The following is an 18573-nucleotide window of genomic DNA, read 5'->3' as shown; positions in this document are numbered from 1 at the left end:
CTGGTTTTGTTTTCAATACAAAAATATTGCCGTAGCTAGTTTTTCCCACTGTGAAATCTTTAACTCAATAAGGTAATTATCGACCAGATGCGCGACGCCCGTTTTAGATACATTGTAACAAGAGTTTAAATCTTAGTTACGTTTTATTGATGAAACATGACCAGTTACGCCAATTGTCATTATTTTTGTTCTTTTATCTACCGTGGTGCCGTATGCAGAGGCTCAGTAATTAACATTTTTGTCGAAAAATTAATCAAATACGCTTGCGGTCCCCTTTGTGTAATTACGCTGCACACTGCTGTGCTTTTGCTGATGTTCGTGATTAGGCTAGTTGAAGGTGTAGTTCTTTGTGTTAGGAGAGTTTACAGTTTACATTTTGCGAAAAGTTTATTGTAAAAATTAAAAGCGATCGCTGCTTTGATATGTTGTGTTTATCCACAAACTACAAGTAAAGCAAGACAATTTTGTTTACATTTGGTTGTGGACGTTCCACAGGTGAAACAAGATGAAATATGTTTACACTTATGTGAAGATAAAAACAGGTATATGTTATTTTTCAACGGAGAAAAGCGGAAAAATATAGTATTAATCAGAACACCTTGCACATATAGGTTTTTAGTGGTGCTTTATAGAGCGTTAATTATAATTAAAACGTAGCGTGCGTCACGAAACTGCACGACAAGGGAAATCTAAATTAGTCAATTATAAATTTGTTTTGAAGCTTGCAGCAAACGCGAGTCGGTCGTTAACGTTAGGCCTGTGGGCGTGCTGTCGATTTAAGAAACAGTTTCGGATAACAAAATCATCGGATCAAAGTAAGCTTATGTCGTTAGTTTGTTGTTGTATTCGCAGGTAGAAAAATGGTTCCGAAATTCCCTCAAAAGCTACATCTTTTACAAAGTAAAATAATGACGTTCTTTAAGCATCAGCTGAAAACAGATTCCGGCAACAACTACTGAGACCTATTTAAAACGATCGATATAGTCTATCTGTAAAAATGTTGGCGCGTAGAGCTTATGGGGAAGTGGGAAAGGTAAATTCATTGAAACTGCTACAAAACTTGGTTCAAAGCTTAGTCATTTAAAAAAAAACTATTTCCCAAGTCTATCCCTCTCAGCAAATTGAGGATCTGCCTTGTTTGGTAGTGTTTGCAGCTTTAACTGAGTTTTTTGGCTGTTGGTGCAAATAAGTAATGTCTGATAGGACATGAAAACGCAGTCAATGTAGGTTTTGTCGCTCAAAAAAACAAGGAAGCATCTTATTTTTATAAATGCAGAACGCACATTACTAATTTTAACTGGAAGAAGCAGACGGGCTGTAAAAAAATTAATCAAAAGATCTTGATTGTTGCCAAAATAACACAAAAAATGCTGAAACAGACAAGCGGAAACAAATACTGTTTGCTACAGAGTATCACGTGTAAGCAGGGTTACCATACTGTCCTCATTTCGCAGATTTGGCCTTATTTCGAAGGGTAATGTCTTGGAAAAAACAAAAATTTTGTCCTTACTTGTAAGACCTTGTGACCCTATTTTGTCTTGTTTTGACAATTTGTGGATAATGTCAAAACCCTCCTACAAGTAAAAGTAAACCAAGATTGTTATGACAAAAATATGCCGTGTAGTATATCATGGCTCGTATAAATGCAAAGATTTGTTTAAAAACCTATATTTCGTTTCGCCAAAAAAGCCATAGTGTGTTTTGTTACTTTTTAAGCCATATTGCGGTTATATTTTATTCTGGGGTCCATGTCGATTGGAACCTTGCGTATAAGCAGGGTTGCCATACCGTCCTTATTTCTAAGATTTGTCCTTATTTTTAAGGGCAATGTCTCAGAAAAATGTATTGTCCTTATTTCTAAGAAATGTCCTTATTTTTGACTCTAGTCCTTCTTTTGTCTTATTTTCAACAATTATGAGTCAAATCCCTGCTACAGGTGAAAGTAAACCTAGACCTGAGCTGTTGTGAAATGCACGAAACATTTTCTACGAACAAGGGGTTGCTGGAACAGATTGTTTCTGGCCAAAATATTGCATATGATATGTCATGGCTCGTATAAATGCAAAGATTTGTTCACAAACTTGCTTTGTTTCGTATGAAAATTTGATTTTTTCGGTTGTCCTTATTTTTGGTTTCAAGTCGATGGCAACCCTGCGTATAAGTCAATAAATTTAAACGAAAAAGAATGAAAACACAAAAAACGAAATCTATTTTTTGAAAGAAGATTTTGTACGAACTATCAAGAAGTATTACTCTTTCCATCGAGCGCGGTCCCATAATTTTACCATAATCCGTTGTGACGTCACAATGCGACGAAAATCACCTTTGTTTAAACAATCGCTGGGTGGCGCACGTACTTGGGAGGGCAAAGTGAGGGGGTGCAAGGTCGAGAGGAGGGATAGACCTTTCCAACGGTACCCGGATTGTCGCTCTGCGCGTTCTACTTTTTGCGTAGTGGGCTCGCGAATTCTGGTCAAGAAAGTACACTTGGTGCAAGCATAGGCCTTTTACGTTGTTGAAGTCCGCGATTGCGTCACTTCGAGGTGCCCCCCTTGGGGCAGCTCTTAACGACACACCTTTTGAGGTATCAATTCGAAATTTTGTACGAACTATCAAGAAGTATTACTCTTTCCATCGAGCGCGGTCCCATAATTTTACCATAATCCGTTGTGACGTCACAATGCGACGAAAATCACCTTTGTTTAAACAATCGCTGGGTGGCGCACGTACTTGGGAGGGCAAAGTGAGGGGGTGCAAGGTCGAGAGGAGGGATAGACCTTTCCAACGGTACCCGGATTGTCGCTCTGCGCGTTCTACTTTTTGCGTAGTGGGCTCGCGAATTCTGGTCAAGAAAGTACACTTGGTGCAAGCATAGGCCTTTTACGTTGTTGAAGTCCGCGATTGCGTCACTTCGAGGTGCCCCCCTTGGGGCAGCTCTTAACGACACACCTTTTGAGGTATCAATTCGAAATTTTGTACGAACTATCAAGAAGTATTACTCTTTCCATCGAGCGCGGTCCCATAATTTTACCATAATCCGTTGTGACGTCACAATGCGACGAAAATCACCTTTGTTTAAACAATCGCTGGGTGGCGCACGTACTTGGGAGGGCAAAGTGAGGGGGTGCAAGGTCGAGAGGAGGGATAGACCTTTCCAACGGTACCCGGATTGTCGCTCTGCGCGTTCTACTTTTTGCGTAGTGGGCTCGCGAATTCTGGTCAAGAAAGTACACTTGGTGCAAGCATAGGCCTTTTACGTTGTTGAAGTCCGCGATTGCGTCACTTCGAGGTGCCCCCCTTGGGGCAGCTCTTAACGACACACCTTTTGAGGTATCAATTCGAAATTTTGTACGAACTATCAAGAAGTATTACTCTTTCCATCGAGCGCGGTCCCATAATTTTACCATAATCCGTTGTGACGTCACAATGCGACGAAAATCACCTTTGTTTAAACAATCGCTGGGTGGCGCACGTACTTGGGAGGGCAAAGTGAGGGGGTGCAAGGTCGAGAGGAGGGATAGACCTTTCCAACGGTACCCGGATTGTCGCTCTGCGCGCTCTACCTTTTGCCCAGTAGGCTCATATACTGCGGTGTTGGATTCAGTGTATACCTCTTTCGTACTTTGCTCGTATGGGATATAAGAGATAAAAGGAACCCAATATCGTCATAATTCGCGAATTCATGGAAATCATATACCTAATTACAAAATGAAGCGTTTTTGATGATTTATTTTGTATTAATAATATTTGTCAATGTCAGAAGAAGAAGAAAAGGCGAGAAAACTGCTTTTGTTGTGACGCTTTTGGGCAAAAGGAGGCTGTTCTGTCGTAAAATATGTGTTGAATGGTACCTTACTCCTGTTTTACGGCAGAGACGCGACTGTTGTGCTTGCGCTGGTCGCGTCACAGGGTTAACTTAGTTTAAGGTGTAAAAAAGTTGTGTTAATGATGAGCGATTGGCGTCATTTTTTGCATGACGTCATCAGAAGGTGTGATGACGTCATGTATAAAGTTTGGGCTCGCTACGATGAGTATTTCACAAAATGGCGGTTTTTAGAAGGCCTGTAAAATTTTATGATGACGTCATAGTGACGTCATTATGTGTGTGACGTATCCGGGTTATGACGTAGTTCATTATATATCAATATCGTAAGGTTACGTCATAGGGTTCGGAAGTTATTGCGTTTGGTCAAGAAAGTACACCAGACCCTATAATTGTACAAGACAAGCAGACCTTCTTCACGATGTAGTAGTACCGACTTATCCAAGTGATGTATACATTTTGTCAAATCCTGTGGTGTAGTGGTTTATCACATTTGCTTTATGGCAAAGGACCCTGGTTCGATTCCAGGCGGAATTAATAAGTATACAATCACTTGGTTATGTGGTTTGTTGATCTAAGTGGTAAGTTAATCTCAGTATTAAACTCACATGAACTTCAGTTTTTTCATTACTATTTTACACACATTTTTATTACAGGTTTAATACTTTTGCTCCTAGCATTGCATCTTAGTCGGACCGTCGAAAGGCCGGATAAATAACATTGGCAGGCAAACCTGAAATCACAGCAAACACTCTCTGGTTTGCTCGGACCATTTTTAAGAAAGATATATGAACCATACTAGCCAAATTATCACTCTAAGAGAAGATACTGTTTCCCCATGAATCAAGACTGAACCAATACAGCAGGTGATAATTAAATTGTGTTAATTGAAATAATGAATTAGAACATTAAAAGTAATACATGAAAGAATGAGAATATATTTAAGCAACAACTGAAATTGAAACAGCATAATAAATGGCACCAACACAAAATGAAGATTAATACTGCTGCACAGTCTTAGTTTCCAATGTTGTTGATTAGAATAAATATTAGGCTACACAGCTCAGGTTAAAAGAATTTACTGGTAGATAAGCTACCATACAGTTTATTAGATTGTTCAATCATTTGTTTGATGTATTGACTTTCCAGAATCTATTTGCCCATGGCATTTGATCACCCCTACATATTTCTAATAAGGCATCACGGGAATCATTCCTTAAAGAGTGCTTATATATTGTTGGTCTAAAATTGCCCAACCTGGCTTCGTTGACTTGTATTAAAGGTATTTTATTCTGTTGGGGGCTTCAACAACAACTCAGCTACTTAAAGCGACATGCAAGCGCCTTCTATGGAGAAGCAGTATCACAAAAAATAGCAATTGCCAAAACCAAGATTCTACCAATATTTTAAAAGTGATGAATAATATACGCAGGTCCCAAAATAAGAGAATTTCATATTTTGCAGTAATTAGAAAGTATAATTAAGAAAATCGGAATCCAAAATGATCATGATTATGCAGATGTTCCAGCAACACAAACTTTATCTGTCTATAAAACAGGAAAGATGGTCAAAAAACAAACACGTTTCATTTGCACAGCACTCAGTTCACCTACTGGGTGACACTAAAACGCTGAATGGGCGGGACGTCGCGGAAACCGTTAAATATCGGGAAAATTGCTGACGGTTAGTGCTATTAGGGTTGGGTTGAGGTTTTATAAAAGTATGTGAATCAAAAAATGTCCCTGCCTAAAACTTATTCTGCTGTTTCCTGACATTCAGCAAAAATGCTTGGGCGGGAAGTCTCCCTCAGCCGCTGAATGTTTCCCTCGGCCGCTGAATGTTTCGCTCGGTCGCGGAAGGTATCCGGGGGAATTATTTTTAATGATTTTCTATTATAAAACCTTATCCCAACCTTAATAGCACTAACCGTCAGCAATTTAACCCGATATTCAGCGGTTTTCACGACGTCCCGCCATATCCCGCCCATTCAGCGTTTTAGTGTCACCCCACCTACTTCACCAGTACACCATAGTTTTATGTTTTTTTAAGAAAAAAAGGGGGTCTCTTAAGAAATCATCTAGCGTAACTACACTTTGCCACGAAACAGAAAAAATATTTAAATGCATGTCACAACAGATAACAAATTACCAAATAGCAAAGGAATATTAGAAGCAATAGCATTGTCAGTGTTGATGGATGTTCCTCACGCTGCTGAATACCTACGTAGGTGAAATGGCAAAAATGTAAATCCGACGACATCAGCAATTTCTCTCCACAGAACCGCGTAATATGCGTATATGAAGAGCAATATATTTAATACAACCTGAAATCAACATAAAAATATGAAACACAATATAATAACTTCGCACTAACACTGAATTTAGTCCAAATAACGTTCTGATGGCTGCCACCGCCTAACGCAGGTGATCCTTCCAATATGGCCGCCGTACCCTCCATGTAGGCTTCACTTTACCGCTTGAATGCGCTATCCAGGCTTTTTTCTAAATCAGTGATGCACACCGATCAAAAATCCTCACTATGGAAGTTAGCCACATTTATGAGGACCTTTAAGATAAAAGCAAATCAAAGTATTGTCCTTCTCAAGTTACCAAGCATCTGGTTAACTTAAATCGACACAAGTTAAAAGCCCTATTACCCAAAACGAAATTTGTAGTATAATTCACAAAATGCTCCGAAACAAGTTGCCCGGCCTGGATGATGGTTTGCCGGTCGACTTTTATTAGACATTCTGGCCGGATATTAAAACCCTATTTACTGATGCCTGGTCGTACACTGGTAAAATTGGTAAATTTACTCCAAGCCAAACTCAAGAAGTCTTTACTTGTAATCACAATCAACTAGCGACCAATCTCCGTATTGAACGCGGACTATAAAATAATATCCAAAGCCATTAACAACAGGATTAAAGCTTATGGCGATATTTTGATGACGAAAGTTTAAAATGGTTTTGTGAAGGGAAGGTTTCGGCGATAACCTTCGCGTGCTCTTCGACATTATGAATAGTTGCGATTTTTATCAAACTCCACATAGTTTCACATAATTGAATTAGTTGAATTTACAGAAGTTAATTTGCAGGTTTCTTCCCTACAAAAGGTTTTTGCACCTACAAAAATAAGTGAATTTTAAAAAATAAATTTGATAAAAAAGAACTTTTACACATAAGTTATTAATTTATAGGCAGAATGTGTAATAGGTAAGCTACAAAAGATGGCATACCTGTTATCTTGTCAACTATATAAAGCACTATTTGTTTGCAGATAGCTATCAAAAGATTTTTTTTAAAGTAAGGCAACAGTACAACTAATGACCCCACTGTGTTTGTTTAGAAATCAGAACAGTCCATTAGCAATGAAAACGTAAGTTTGTGAAGTAGCCTATTTTTTACTTGACTGTTGTAACAGCACAAGTAATGGCACCACTGCGTTTGTTTAAAAATTAGAACAGTCGAGTAAAAAGTGTGCGTACAAACAACTTAGTTTTTTTATTACTGTGAAGTAGAGCTACTAACACTGAGCGTCACCTTTGGCCCGGCCTGGGAATTTCTGGTAGGTGGCGCAACAGAGCATAGGCGCGAAAAGATGACGACAGTGTATGTATGCTCGGCCGCTGAATGTTTCGCTCGGTCGCGGAAGGTATCCGGGGGAATTATTTTTAATGATTTTCTATTATAAAACCTTATCCCAACCTTAATAGCACTAACCGTCAGCAATTTAACCCGATATTCAGCGGTTTTCACGACGTCCCGCCATATCCCGCCCATTCAGCGTTTTAGTGTCACCCCACCTACTTCACCAGTACACCATAGTTTTATGTTTTTTTAAGAAAAAAAGGGGGTCTCTTAAGAAATCATCTAGCGTAACTACACTTTGCCACGAAACAGAAAAAATATTTAAATGCATGTCACAACAGATAACAAATTACCAAATAGCAAAGGAATATTAGAAGCAATAGCATTGTCAGTGTTGATGGATGTTCCTCACGCTGCTGAATACCTACGTAGGTGAAATGGCAAAAATGTAAATCCGACGACATCAGCAATTTCTCTCCACAGAACCGCGTAATATGCGTATATGAAGAGCAATATATTTAATACAACCTGAAATCAACATAAAAATATGAAACACAATATAATAACTTCGCACTAACAAAATAAGTGAATTTTAAAAAACACCTACAAAAATAAGTGAATTTTAAAAAATAAATTTGATAAAAAAGAACTTTTACACATAAGTTATTAATTTATAGGCAGAATGTGTAATAGGTAAGCTACAAAAGATGGCATACCTGTTATCTTGTCAACTATATAAAGCACTATTTGTTTGCAGATAGCTATCAAAAGATTTTTTTTAAAGTAGGTCAACAGTACAACTAATGACCCCACTGTGTTTGTTTAGAAATCAGAACAGTCCATTAGCAATGAAAACGTAAGTTTGTGAAGTAGCCTATTTTTTACTTGACTGTTGTAACAGCACAAGTAATGGCACCACTGCGTTTGTTTAAAAATTAGAACAGTCGAGTAAAAAGTGTGCGTACAAACAACTTAGTTTTTTATTACTGTGAAGTAGAGCTACTAACACTGAGCGTCACCTTTGGCCCGGCCTGGGAATTTCTGGTAGGTGGCGCAACAGAGCATAGGCGCGAAAAGATGACGACAGTGTATGTAGTGCGAAAAGGCGGTAAGGATCGCGAAGTAAAGGTAGGTATACAGGTGAAAAGAAAATTTAAAATAAGAAGATGGATAAAAAGATGGAGACTGGCAAAAATGAAAACGAAACCATGTGAGGTTTAATGCATTTTTTTTTCAAGAACAAACTTTAATATGATTACTAATCTTATATAATTGCAGTGGTGAAAACGCCAAAAAAGAAAATGAGACCATGTACAGTTTAATGTAATATTTTCAAGAACAAACATTAAGATTATTACTAATTTAATGTTGTTGCAGTGACGAAAATGCTTTTAGTTTGCATGAATTTGACAAATCAAACCTTATCCAAAAGGTATGTCATTAAAACAAAATACCTAACCGCTTGCACTTTATGTTTGCCTAATGTGGTTAAATTTGTGAATGCAGTGTTTTGAAAGTAAAGAAAATGCAAATGAATCAATTCTGCAATTTCAAAAAGTGTTTGCCATAAAGCTTAATCAGTCTCAAACAGTTACTTATGGTAGGTCTCAATGTTTTTGTGTTTTTTTTCTTGGATTGGCCCCTGGAATCTAACTGTATTCGTATACAAACCTTGCAGACATTAAAAAAATAAAAATGTGCTGGGACAATGAAACAAACACTCCATACATAATGGTTAAGAGTGATGGCTGGAAATTTCAGCAAAATGAAGTGGCAGCATCATCGCCCAGATACACAGTAACTATGTCAGAAGTTATCATGTTTCCAACTTTTACAACGGTATGGCAATTATTTATCAGGTTCCTTTAGTCCTAGTGTAGTGCATTATACTTTACTGTTGTGTTATTACGTTTTGTTTAGCACAATAAATACAAACGGTGGATAATAGGCAAACACATTAAAGAAGCATTTTCAAGTGAGAAGCTGTCTCAACAAACAGCATTCTTTGTGAAGTTTTTTAAAATAGAAAACAAAATGGACAAGCAACCCAGTAAAACAAACATAAAGGTTTTGTTTCTTGATCTGTTTTTATGCGATTTGAGAACTAGTGAAAAATTGTGTTACATCTTAGTGGGTTTCTACAATTGAACAAGCACAAAAGGCAGTTCATGATTTTGAAATTTCCACATTAACCAAATTTATTTCTTACGGAAAGCAATCCCATGGTATGGAAAACATTTCAGGTGTTTTGTGTAGAATATTGAAGTATGTTGTATATATATATTTTATGTTGCCAAAGATATCTCAAAAGATGATATACATTGGGACAAAGCTTTAATCCCATTCGTTATTGTACAAAGTGTTTGGATGCAATGCCAACATGCAAAAGACTACAACAAAAAATCAAATGAAAGGCGCCAAGCATGCACTCTAAAGCAGGTGTACTTTTGTTTTTACTTTTGCACTTCGATTGAAAGTAATTTTGTTTTAAAATAGTTTTGTTGGTATTTACAGTTGCTTGACCATCCAACTACTGTCAGACATAGGATGTGTTACTGTGTATTCAAGGTACAAAGAAGTGTGATTGTAAAGCAAAAATATGTATACAAGAAGTGATGAGGTTTCCCCAATTTCAGGTAAGTGCTTTTGTGTGTAAATGCTCCACAAGCTTCTCAGCCTGACAGATATATGTTGTTATATTCAGAGAACGATGGCAAATCTCAATACGCAATGGCTAAGTCAGCTAAGTTTGTTCGCAAGACTTTGAACGATAGTGATTCAAGAGAGTATCTGGTGAAGGAATGTGAGGTGCTCTGCAGCATTTCCTTTCCCAGTAGTGATGATCATTCTGGTCATGTTATTGGAGAAGTATGTGTATTGATAGATTGGTATTTCACAATAAATTCAACATGTGGTTGAGTTTATGTGGCCATACTAAATATTAGAGGCATGTTTCTTTTTTTATGCAGTCAGCAGGATTTCTCCAAATGGTTGACAAGCGAATCATTACAAAAATTGATGACTTGGTGAACGAAGGTGTATGTAATATTGGGGAGATCATGAGAGGGTTAAAATCATTTGTGATACATGAGCTTTTTAAAAATGATGATGTACCATCAAATACAAACAGGAGATTTTTTCCAACAAGAAAGGATGTCGAGAGCCACTTCTACAGGGCATTTACAAAACGTAAGCTTGCAAAAATGGATCAGACAAATGTCCAATGTTTGGTTGATGAGTGGGTCAAGGCCGGTGATCCAGAAGACAAAATCTTTTTTCGGCCATATGTTCCCAGTTCTATACAAAGCTCTTCTTCAGATCTTACTGATGAAATAACAGCCCCAGTAATTGCATCCGAGCAAACCATGTTGTTTGTCCTTCAACTTGAGTGGCAGCGGAAACTTCTTCTTCGTTATGGGCAAGACATTTGTTTGCTTGATGCTACTTATAAAACATCAAAATATGCTCTGCCCTTATTTTTTGTGTGTGTTAAAACAAACATGAATTACCAGGTTGTGGCTAGTTTTATCACACAAAATGAAAGGCAAAATGATATTGAGGAAGCTCTTTTGCTTTTGAAGAAATGGACACCTGGCTGGAAACCATCATTTTTCATGACAGACAAATGTGATGCTGAAATACATGCTATTGAAACTGTTTTTTCAGGTATGTTAATTTTGGTATAATGCTAAAAGTGTGTTATGGTTTCAGTAACTAGACTAAAATAGCTGGTAAGTACTTGTACAACATGCAGATTGCCATGTATTAATTTGCGACCGTGAGCAAGCATGGGAGCGCTGGGTGAAAAAGTCTAAAAATGGTGTTCAAAATAAGGATGAAGTTTTAGCATTTATGAGAGCTGTTGCCAGTGCTGAAAGTTACCAAATAGCAATTCAAAATTTTGAGACGAATGTTCTCTGGACAGATAATGTTAAACTTCAAAAGTATTTTATCAAAACTTGGCTATCACAGAAAGAAGTAAGAATAATTGTACATTTAATAGAGCAGCAAATTTATGCATATGTTTTAGCGTTGGCTGTGGTTGTATCGAGCAGATCGATTAAAAGTGCTCATTCGAAACAACAATGGTGTAGAAAGACAAAATCGAGTTTTGAAAGAATGCCATACACGTTTCAGAACAGATAAATCTTTATCTGGACTGATTACAGTTTTACACAAAGATTTTCTCCCAGAAGGGAAAACCAAGTAAGCTGCTACAAAAATAATCTGTTACATATCTGTTTCCACAGTACTGATATGTAAAAAGTAATTATGTGTCCTGTCGCAAAATATGAATTTTGTACCTATTTCTTTAATTAGCATGTGTAAACTGTAATTGTGGGTATTATATGCTTCATTACAACTACTTTTGATGCAATTATGAGCAAGAAAACTTGAGGTCTTCAAGCAATTACAGAAGTTACAACAACTATGTACCTGACTTTTTACAAAACAGGCCAAGAAAACTGATAAAACATTGTATGCAAAGAATTGCGGATTCTGCCAATGTGCAATCAAACACAATTGCAAGAAATGGGAATGAATTTACAGTTAAAAGTGAGAATCTACTGACCAAATATACACTATTCAATTGGGATCAAGGCATGGCGCCCTCTATTACAGGCCTGGACATCGGTCACGCTTGACTCGAAACTGGAGGCGGATGGTTTTGAATCAGTTTTTAGCGATAGTCTCTGTAGTCTGAACTCTGAAGTTTTTGAAAGATTTTTTTAGGAAAGAAACTATTGGATTGCGTTTAAATTTTGCTTGTTAGGACGCAATAAATAATATTTAACGCACGGTAGGTCTTTTTATGCAATGTAAACTGTTGTTTGTAGCGCATTTTTGCCTAGCACAAGGTTAAGTTATTGTTTGTTTACTCAGAATCTTCATGACTGGGGAATGAAAATTGCAAACAATAAACGCAGTTTTTAATGTATCACATATCATATTGATATCACATCCTTATAGCTGAGTGGATAGATGATTCTTTTATGACATTTTGTTTTTGGTCAGAATGTCACATTGAATTATTATTTTCTCAGAAACAAACAACAGGATGACTTTTATTATCTTTTTTAACCTTCATTTCTCTTATGTAGTGTATATGCACTGATCTTCAATAAAAGCAGATTATAAAATTACCATTATGGGTAGAAAGTGTTGTGTGACAGGTTGCAGAAGTGGCTATGATTCACAAGACAAAACCTCAGTTTTTCGATTGCCCCGTGATAAATGTCAACGTTTGAGATGGCTTAGCGCAATACCTCGTGATAATATTCCAGACAAAGCAGATACAGTTGTGTGTGAGAAGCATTGGCCAGCAGAGTATGAGAAGCTGTTATCATATGGCAGATATCGACCAGCAAATCCTCCTTCAGTTTTTACTTGTGTACCACAAAGTTTAACTCCCACTGCCAGCAGCAAACCAAGATCCACGAAAAAGGCTTTGTCAAACCAAAGAAGCATTTTTAAGGATGAGATCAATGAATTTGAAATAAAAGATAAGTTACCTACAGATTTAAATGAATTAACTGATTCCTTAAACAAACGGACTTTTCCTGTCCATGTAATTTCTTATAAAAGTGATGATAATGTGATAATCCAGTCTAAACACTGTATATCTGGAGTACCTTCATTTTATATTAAAATTTCAAATACTTTCACTCATGAATGTTTTCATGTTGGTGTAAAATGCACCATTCCTTCATTGCGTTCTAACAAGGTTTTCACATTAGACAGATGGTCACGAATAGAAGAGGCAGTTAATTATCTTTGTCATGCAGAAGAAAGCCATAATAGCAAAGTCCTATCAGATTACAGAAACTCAATTGCAGCTGCACAGATGGTTGGCAAGCCTGTATATTCGGCTGAGGCATTTGCAAGGGCCTTTGATTATTTTTCCTCATCCAGATCAACTTATGAAAGGTTTAGACAGGATCATAAGCTTCCCAGCACCAAAACATTAACAAGAATTACATCCCGAATTGGCAATACTGATGACTTGGTGTTCTTAAATGAAGTAAGCAAAAGTTTAGAAACCAAACAGAGAAATATTATTATTATGATTGATGAAATTTATGTGAAAACATCTCTGTCTTATCATGGTGGCACAGTTTTTGGAAAGGCAAAAAATAATACAGATCACTTAGCACGGACAATACTTGCAGTAATGGTTAAATGTATGTTTGGAGGGCCGCAATTTTTAATTAAAATGATTCCTGTTTACCGGCTAACAGCAGAATTTCAGTATGAACAAATAACATTGTTGATTGATCAGATGAAAAAGTGCACAATGAATGTCATTGCCATAGTATGTGATGGCAGCAGAGTCAACCAAGCTTTCTTCAAAAAGTTTGACATAGTTCCAGATAAACCATGGGTCACAAGAAATGACCAAATACATCTTTTATTTGACTATGTCCATTTATTGAAGTGCATTCGAAATAATTGGCTGTCTGAAAAGTGTGGAGAAATTAAGTTTAAAGATGATTCAGGGCATGATTGTGTTGCAAGGTGGTCTGATTTAAGGGATTTATTCAAGGCAGAAGAAGATTCATTACTTAAACTATCCAGGCTTAATTATATTGCAGTCTATCCAAGACCCATTGAGCGCCAAAATGTACTTACATGCTTGAGAGTGTTTTCAGAGGAAACCATAGTTGCTTTAGAAACACACACAGCAGTTGCAGACCACAACAACCATGGCACCTTAAAGTTTTTAAAAAGGTTCGTCAAGTTTTGGAAAACTGTTAATGTAAGACGACCAGGTACAGACATCAGATTTAGGGATCCGTTGAGAGCTATTATCAGCTCATGTGATGACAGTCGATTAACTGATTTAGAAAAGCTGGCCGAAGATGTAAAAGGCATGACAAGTCTTACCAAACTCCGGGAGAATCTTTTAGATACTCTGCCAGCAAAAGAGCCCAGCATAACTTTTGATGAGATGCAAGCTGTAGTGTACATAACTGGTTACATAATTCGAAAAGGTGATGACTTCAATTTGAATGACACATATATTTACTATGAAAAATATGGTTCATTTACACAATATTTAAACAGAGGAGGTCTACAAATACCCAATGATATTTCATGCCAATGGTCTTTATTTTGTTATTTAATGTTTTCTAAAGTTAAAAGCAAAGTTTGCAGAAAATCACTTAGCAGTATCTTTAAAATTGTCAATGAATATTATGATTTCGGGATGAAAAATGAACACAGTGACATTCTCAGCAACATTCTTTTAAACAACTGGTGTAAAACAGTTACACCTCACTTGGGACAAGAGCCTGCACAAAAAATATTGAAGTTGTCACAAAGAATCAAGAAATAGCTTTCAACTTAAAATTGGTATTGTTTGTTTATCGCTTCCTGACATGTTGGATTGTATTGTTGTTCTTTTTGTCATTGTTGTGGGTTGTATGTCCACCTTATCACTTTATATCCCTTTGGTCCTTAAATTCTTTCATACTGCACATCACTTCCATACATTATAGTTGAACAAATGTGGAACCAAATACTGCCAGAAATGTTTGCTTGCTGTTCCTTGAATGTCTACGATCAGTCAATACTAATCCTTAGTGTCTTACATTAATGTCCAAACTAAAAGTGAAAACATACTAATATAATACAAATATATATATCGCAGTGGCAACAAACGCCAGTTTAATTAACTAAACATTGCATAAAAAGACCTACCGTGCGTTAAATATTATTTATTGCGTCCTAACAAGCAAAATTTAAACGCAATCCAATAGTTTCTTTCCTAAAAAAAAGCTTTCAAAAACTTCAGAGTTCAGACTACAGAGACTATCGCTAAAAACTGATTCAAAACCATCCGCCTCCAGTTTCGAGTCAAGCGTGACCGATGTCCAGGCCTGTAATAGAGGGCGCCATGGATCAAGGGATAAATTTCCCAAATGCACATGTGCAGATTTTACCCGACACTTCTTACCATGCAAGCACATGTTTGCTGTGTTTAACAAGTATGATGATGTTGATTGGTCCAGCTTACCTGAATGGTATCACAACTCTGTTCACATGGTGTTGGATCCAAATGTTGTGAACTGTATAAGTGCAACAAAATCAGATGAAGAAGCTATTGCAAGTAATTGCATCTCTGATGTTCCTGAAACTTATTTACTGTCTTCAGAGACTATTCAAAAGTCACCCACAAAAACTTGTGACGACACTCCAAGAAAGGAAACCATTCGGAAATTTAATGGTTTGTTAAGTGACATAAAAAACATGTCATATGATGTAACATCCCAAAAAGCCTTGGAGGAAGGCATCCAAGAGCTTGAATCCATAAGAGACAACCTGGCAAAAGCCTGTTGTCATGAAGGTGGATTAAGAATTTCCCAAGTTTCAAAACAAAAGTTTGGTGCAACAAAAAGGAAGGTGCCTTTGTCTAATAGTGGTGATGAGCTTCCCCGTAAACGACCAAAGACAAACCCATTTACCTCAAGAGTGGGAGCTTTTGCAAATACTATGCAGCCATTGCACCAAGTGACTACTTTGCCTTCCCCAGTATGCAAGGAAACTTCTGAAACTGTCAATCTGTCAATGGAGTCAGAATGTTTTACACCAAGTATGGACAGCCTTAACAGGTACAAAGTCAATGAACAGATTTTAGTAAATGGACCCCATTTGCTTTCAATTTTGGAGTTAAAGTCACTGGAACAGAAAAAGAAAAACTGTTGAAAAGATTTGACAAACACTTTGTAGTTGGGTGGCTGTTTGGCGAAGTAATTAACAGCTATTTGTGGCAGATAGTGTCGACTAACAACCATACATTGTATGTTTGTACTATGGTGGTGACTCAAGTTCTGGAAAAAATGGGTCCAATTAAAAACCTTTGGCGTGGTATGTCCCTAGTGGATAAAAAGCTTATTTTTATTCCATGGAACCCTTTACACTGCCACTGGATTCTTTTGGCAGTTGACATTCGAAACCAAAAACTGATTTACTTGGATCCTATAGCAATGCCTTGTATTGAAACAAGTAGACAGGTTCAGGCTGCTAAGAGATTGGTTAATTACCTGGTGTCTGAAAAATTCAATTCCCAGATTAAAGCAGTGCAAGCCCCAATCCGAACACCACAGAATGATTCTTCTAGTTGTGGTGTTCTTATCTGCATGTATGCTAAATGGCTTGCTGCAGGCACAAGCCTTATGCAGACTGCTTCAATATTTTCATGTCGACTAGAAATGTTTAACCTTGTATCTGGTAATTGCCTTCAAGGCAAACTAAACAGAGATCTGTGCAAAGTATGTGGGACTGCCAACCACTTACAAACCACTAGCCAGGTTAAAAGTGACTGGATTGTGTGTGCCAGATGTAAACAAGGTTTTCACAACATATGTCTGAAATCATTTTCGGAGTGTCCTATTTTTAGCAAAGGATTTATTTGCCCTTAGATGTATTTTATTTAATTATGGCTGTCTCAATGGCAATAATATGCAGATGTTAATTTTTTCCATTTTCCGAAAGCCAATTTGTTGATTTATACTGTTGATTTAACGCCTGAGTGTGGTTAACCAATATGCATTTTGCTTGAACGCCTGAGTGTGGTTGATCAATATGCATTTTAGCTAAAATGCCTGTGGTGAACCTATATGTCTTCTGCAGACTTGAACGCTCAATTGGTGTGGTTAACCAATAGCCTAGGATGGTTACTAAACCTACAGGCTCGAACGCTCAAGGTGTGGTTCTAAGAAACCCCAGTTTCATATGGCTACTGGCGAGGCGTCTGGGTTAACAAAAATGCCAACGACCACAAATGAGAGCCTCATGGGTGTGGTTGGAATTCTCACAATTGTTTATCATCTCTGCCCGATACTGTCAATGTACTAAAGTTTTGTACAAATTACATTGCATGAAAACCTTAAACAAGAACACCATAAACAATATCCAAACTTGTATTTCTTTTTCTGTGAAGTACAAAAGACAGTTAAATAATAATAAAAGAAAGGTGTTTGTAAGCATACTTACATTGTTCTACTCAAGCTGTCCTGTTAACTAAACAAACAGAGTGGAGTGATTAGGTGTACTGCCATGACAATCACAAGTAAAAAAGGCTAAATCACAAACTTACATTTCTGTCAGCTTGAAACTGTTCTGAATTCTAAACAAACAGAGCGGTGTGATTAGGTGTACTGCCATGACAATCACAAGTAAAAAAGGCTAAATCACAAACTTACATTTCTGTCAGCTTGAAACTGTTCTGAATTCTAAACAAACAGAGCAGTGTAATTAGGTGTACTGCCATGACAATCACAAGTAAACAAGGCTAAATCACAAACTTACATTTCTAGCATTGCGAGACTGTTCTGAATTCTAAACAAACATCGCAGCGATGACGTCATTGGTTTTTTATTTATTTATTTTTTTTTATTTTTTTTTGATTTTTTTTTGTCTTTTTTTTTTTTATTTTTTATTACATCCAGTGTTAAGCGATGTACGAAAAACAACACAATACAACACATTTACATTTGGTACCGTACCACTTCATAGGTACTGACTTTCAGTGGTACCGGTACTACATTATTCCCGCCTCCTCTAATGCCTGCATCAATATATCGTCACTTGCGTTTGTTGACACGCTTTCCACCTCGCAAAAGCATTGCGCATCCATTCCCCTATGTTCACATCTCCTCCCATCGTCGATCCATTCACTGGGCATTACTAAGCTTTCCAGTACCCTTCGATCTTCTTCTTGGGCTTTCTCCCGCTCGCAAGGGTCTTCGTACTTCTTCTTGTCCGCTTCATACTCTTTCCTTGTCTTTGGTGGCAATGCTGGATCATACGTATGCCTTGTAAAGTCGAATGTATCACCATATCTTGTCACCAGTTCATCGTCATCCCTTTTTTTCTTTTTTTCAGGTACTGCTTTTTCTTGTACCAACTTTCTTTTTGGAACCGGTGAACTGGTACTGGTTCCTTCATCCTCGCTTTCTTCGTCACTACTGGCAGCGTTAAATTCCTCTACCACACTATTTACATAATCAGCCATTTTTACAATGTCCTCATCTATGGGAGTTTCCTGCAATAATTTTTCCATAATTTCTTTCGCCAATTCAATCATTATCTCGTTTGTGCGAGATCCCTTTATTTCCTTTTGTGACCCTGTTTGGGGGTTTGCCGAATCTTCTGGCCA

At 37.3% G+C, this 18573-nt stretch overlaps 2 protein-coding genes and 1 long non-coding RNA gene across 3 annotated transcripts; 2 read left to right on the top strand and 1 right to left on the bottom strand.

Annotated features, from left to right (window-relative positions):
• Positions 1–4690: 4690 nt before the first annotated feature.
• LOC145207877 (uncharacterized) lies at positions 4691–7985 on the bottom strand. Its single transcript, XR_013854282.1, has 2 exons — positions 5972–7985; positions 4691–5370 (listed from the first exon to the last, which is right to left on the bottom strand). It is a non-coding gene; the product is annotated as an uncharacterized LOC145207877 (long non-coding RNA).
• Positions 7986–10011: 2026 nt separating this feature from the next.
• On the top strand, positions 10012–12058 carry LOC145207876 (uncharacterized). Its single transcript, XM_080078806.1, has 6 exons — positions 10012–10048; positions 10117–10280; positions 10358–11078; positions 11167–11390; positions 11443–11618; positions 11869–12058. Exons 1-6 carry the CDS (start codon positions 10012–10014, stop codon positions 12056–12058), a joined length of 1512 nt encoding a protein of 503 aa, XP_079934932.1.
• Positions 12059–12530: 472 nt separating this feature from the next.
• Positions 12531–14748, top strand: LOC145207875 (uncharacterized). The gene has a single exon (XM_080078805.1). It carries the CDS (start codon positions 12562–12564, stop codon positions 14746–14748), a length of 2187 nt encoding a protein of 728 aa, XP_079934931.1. The 5' UTR covers positions 12531–12561.
• Positions 14749–18573: the final 3825 nt, after the last annotated feature.

The sequence above is a fragment of the Phallusia mammillata genome, unplaced genomic scaffold, assembly GCF_965637545.1.
Source record: "Phallusia mammillata unplaced genomic scaffold, kaPhaMamm4.hap1.1 HAP1_SCAFFOLD_176, whole genome shotgun sequence".
Classification (NCBI taxonomy): domain Eukaryota; kingdom Metazoa; phylum Chordata; class Ascidiacea; order Phlebobranchia; family Ascidiidae; genus Phallusia; species Phallusia mammillata.
This window is presented reverse-complemented; position numbering and strand designations above follow the sequence as displayed.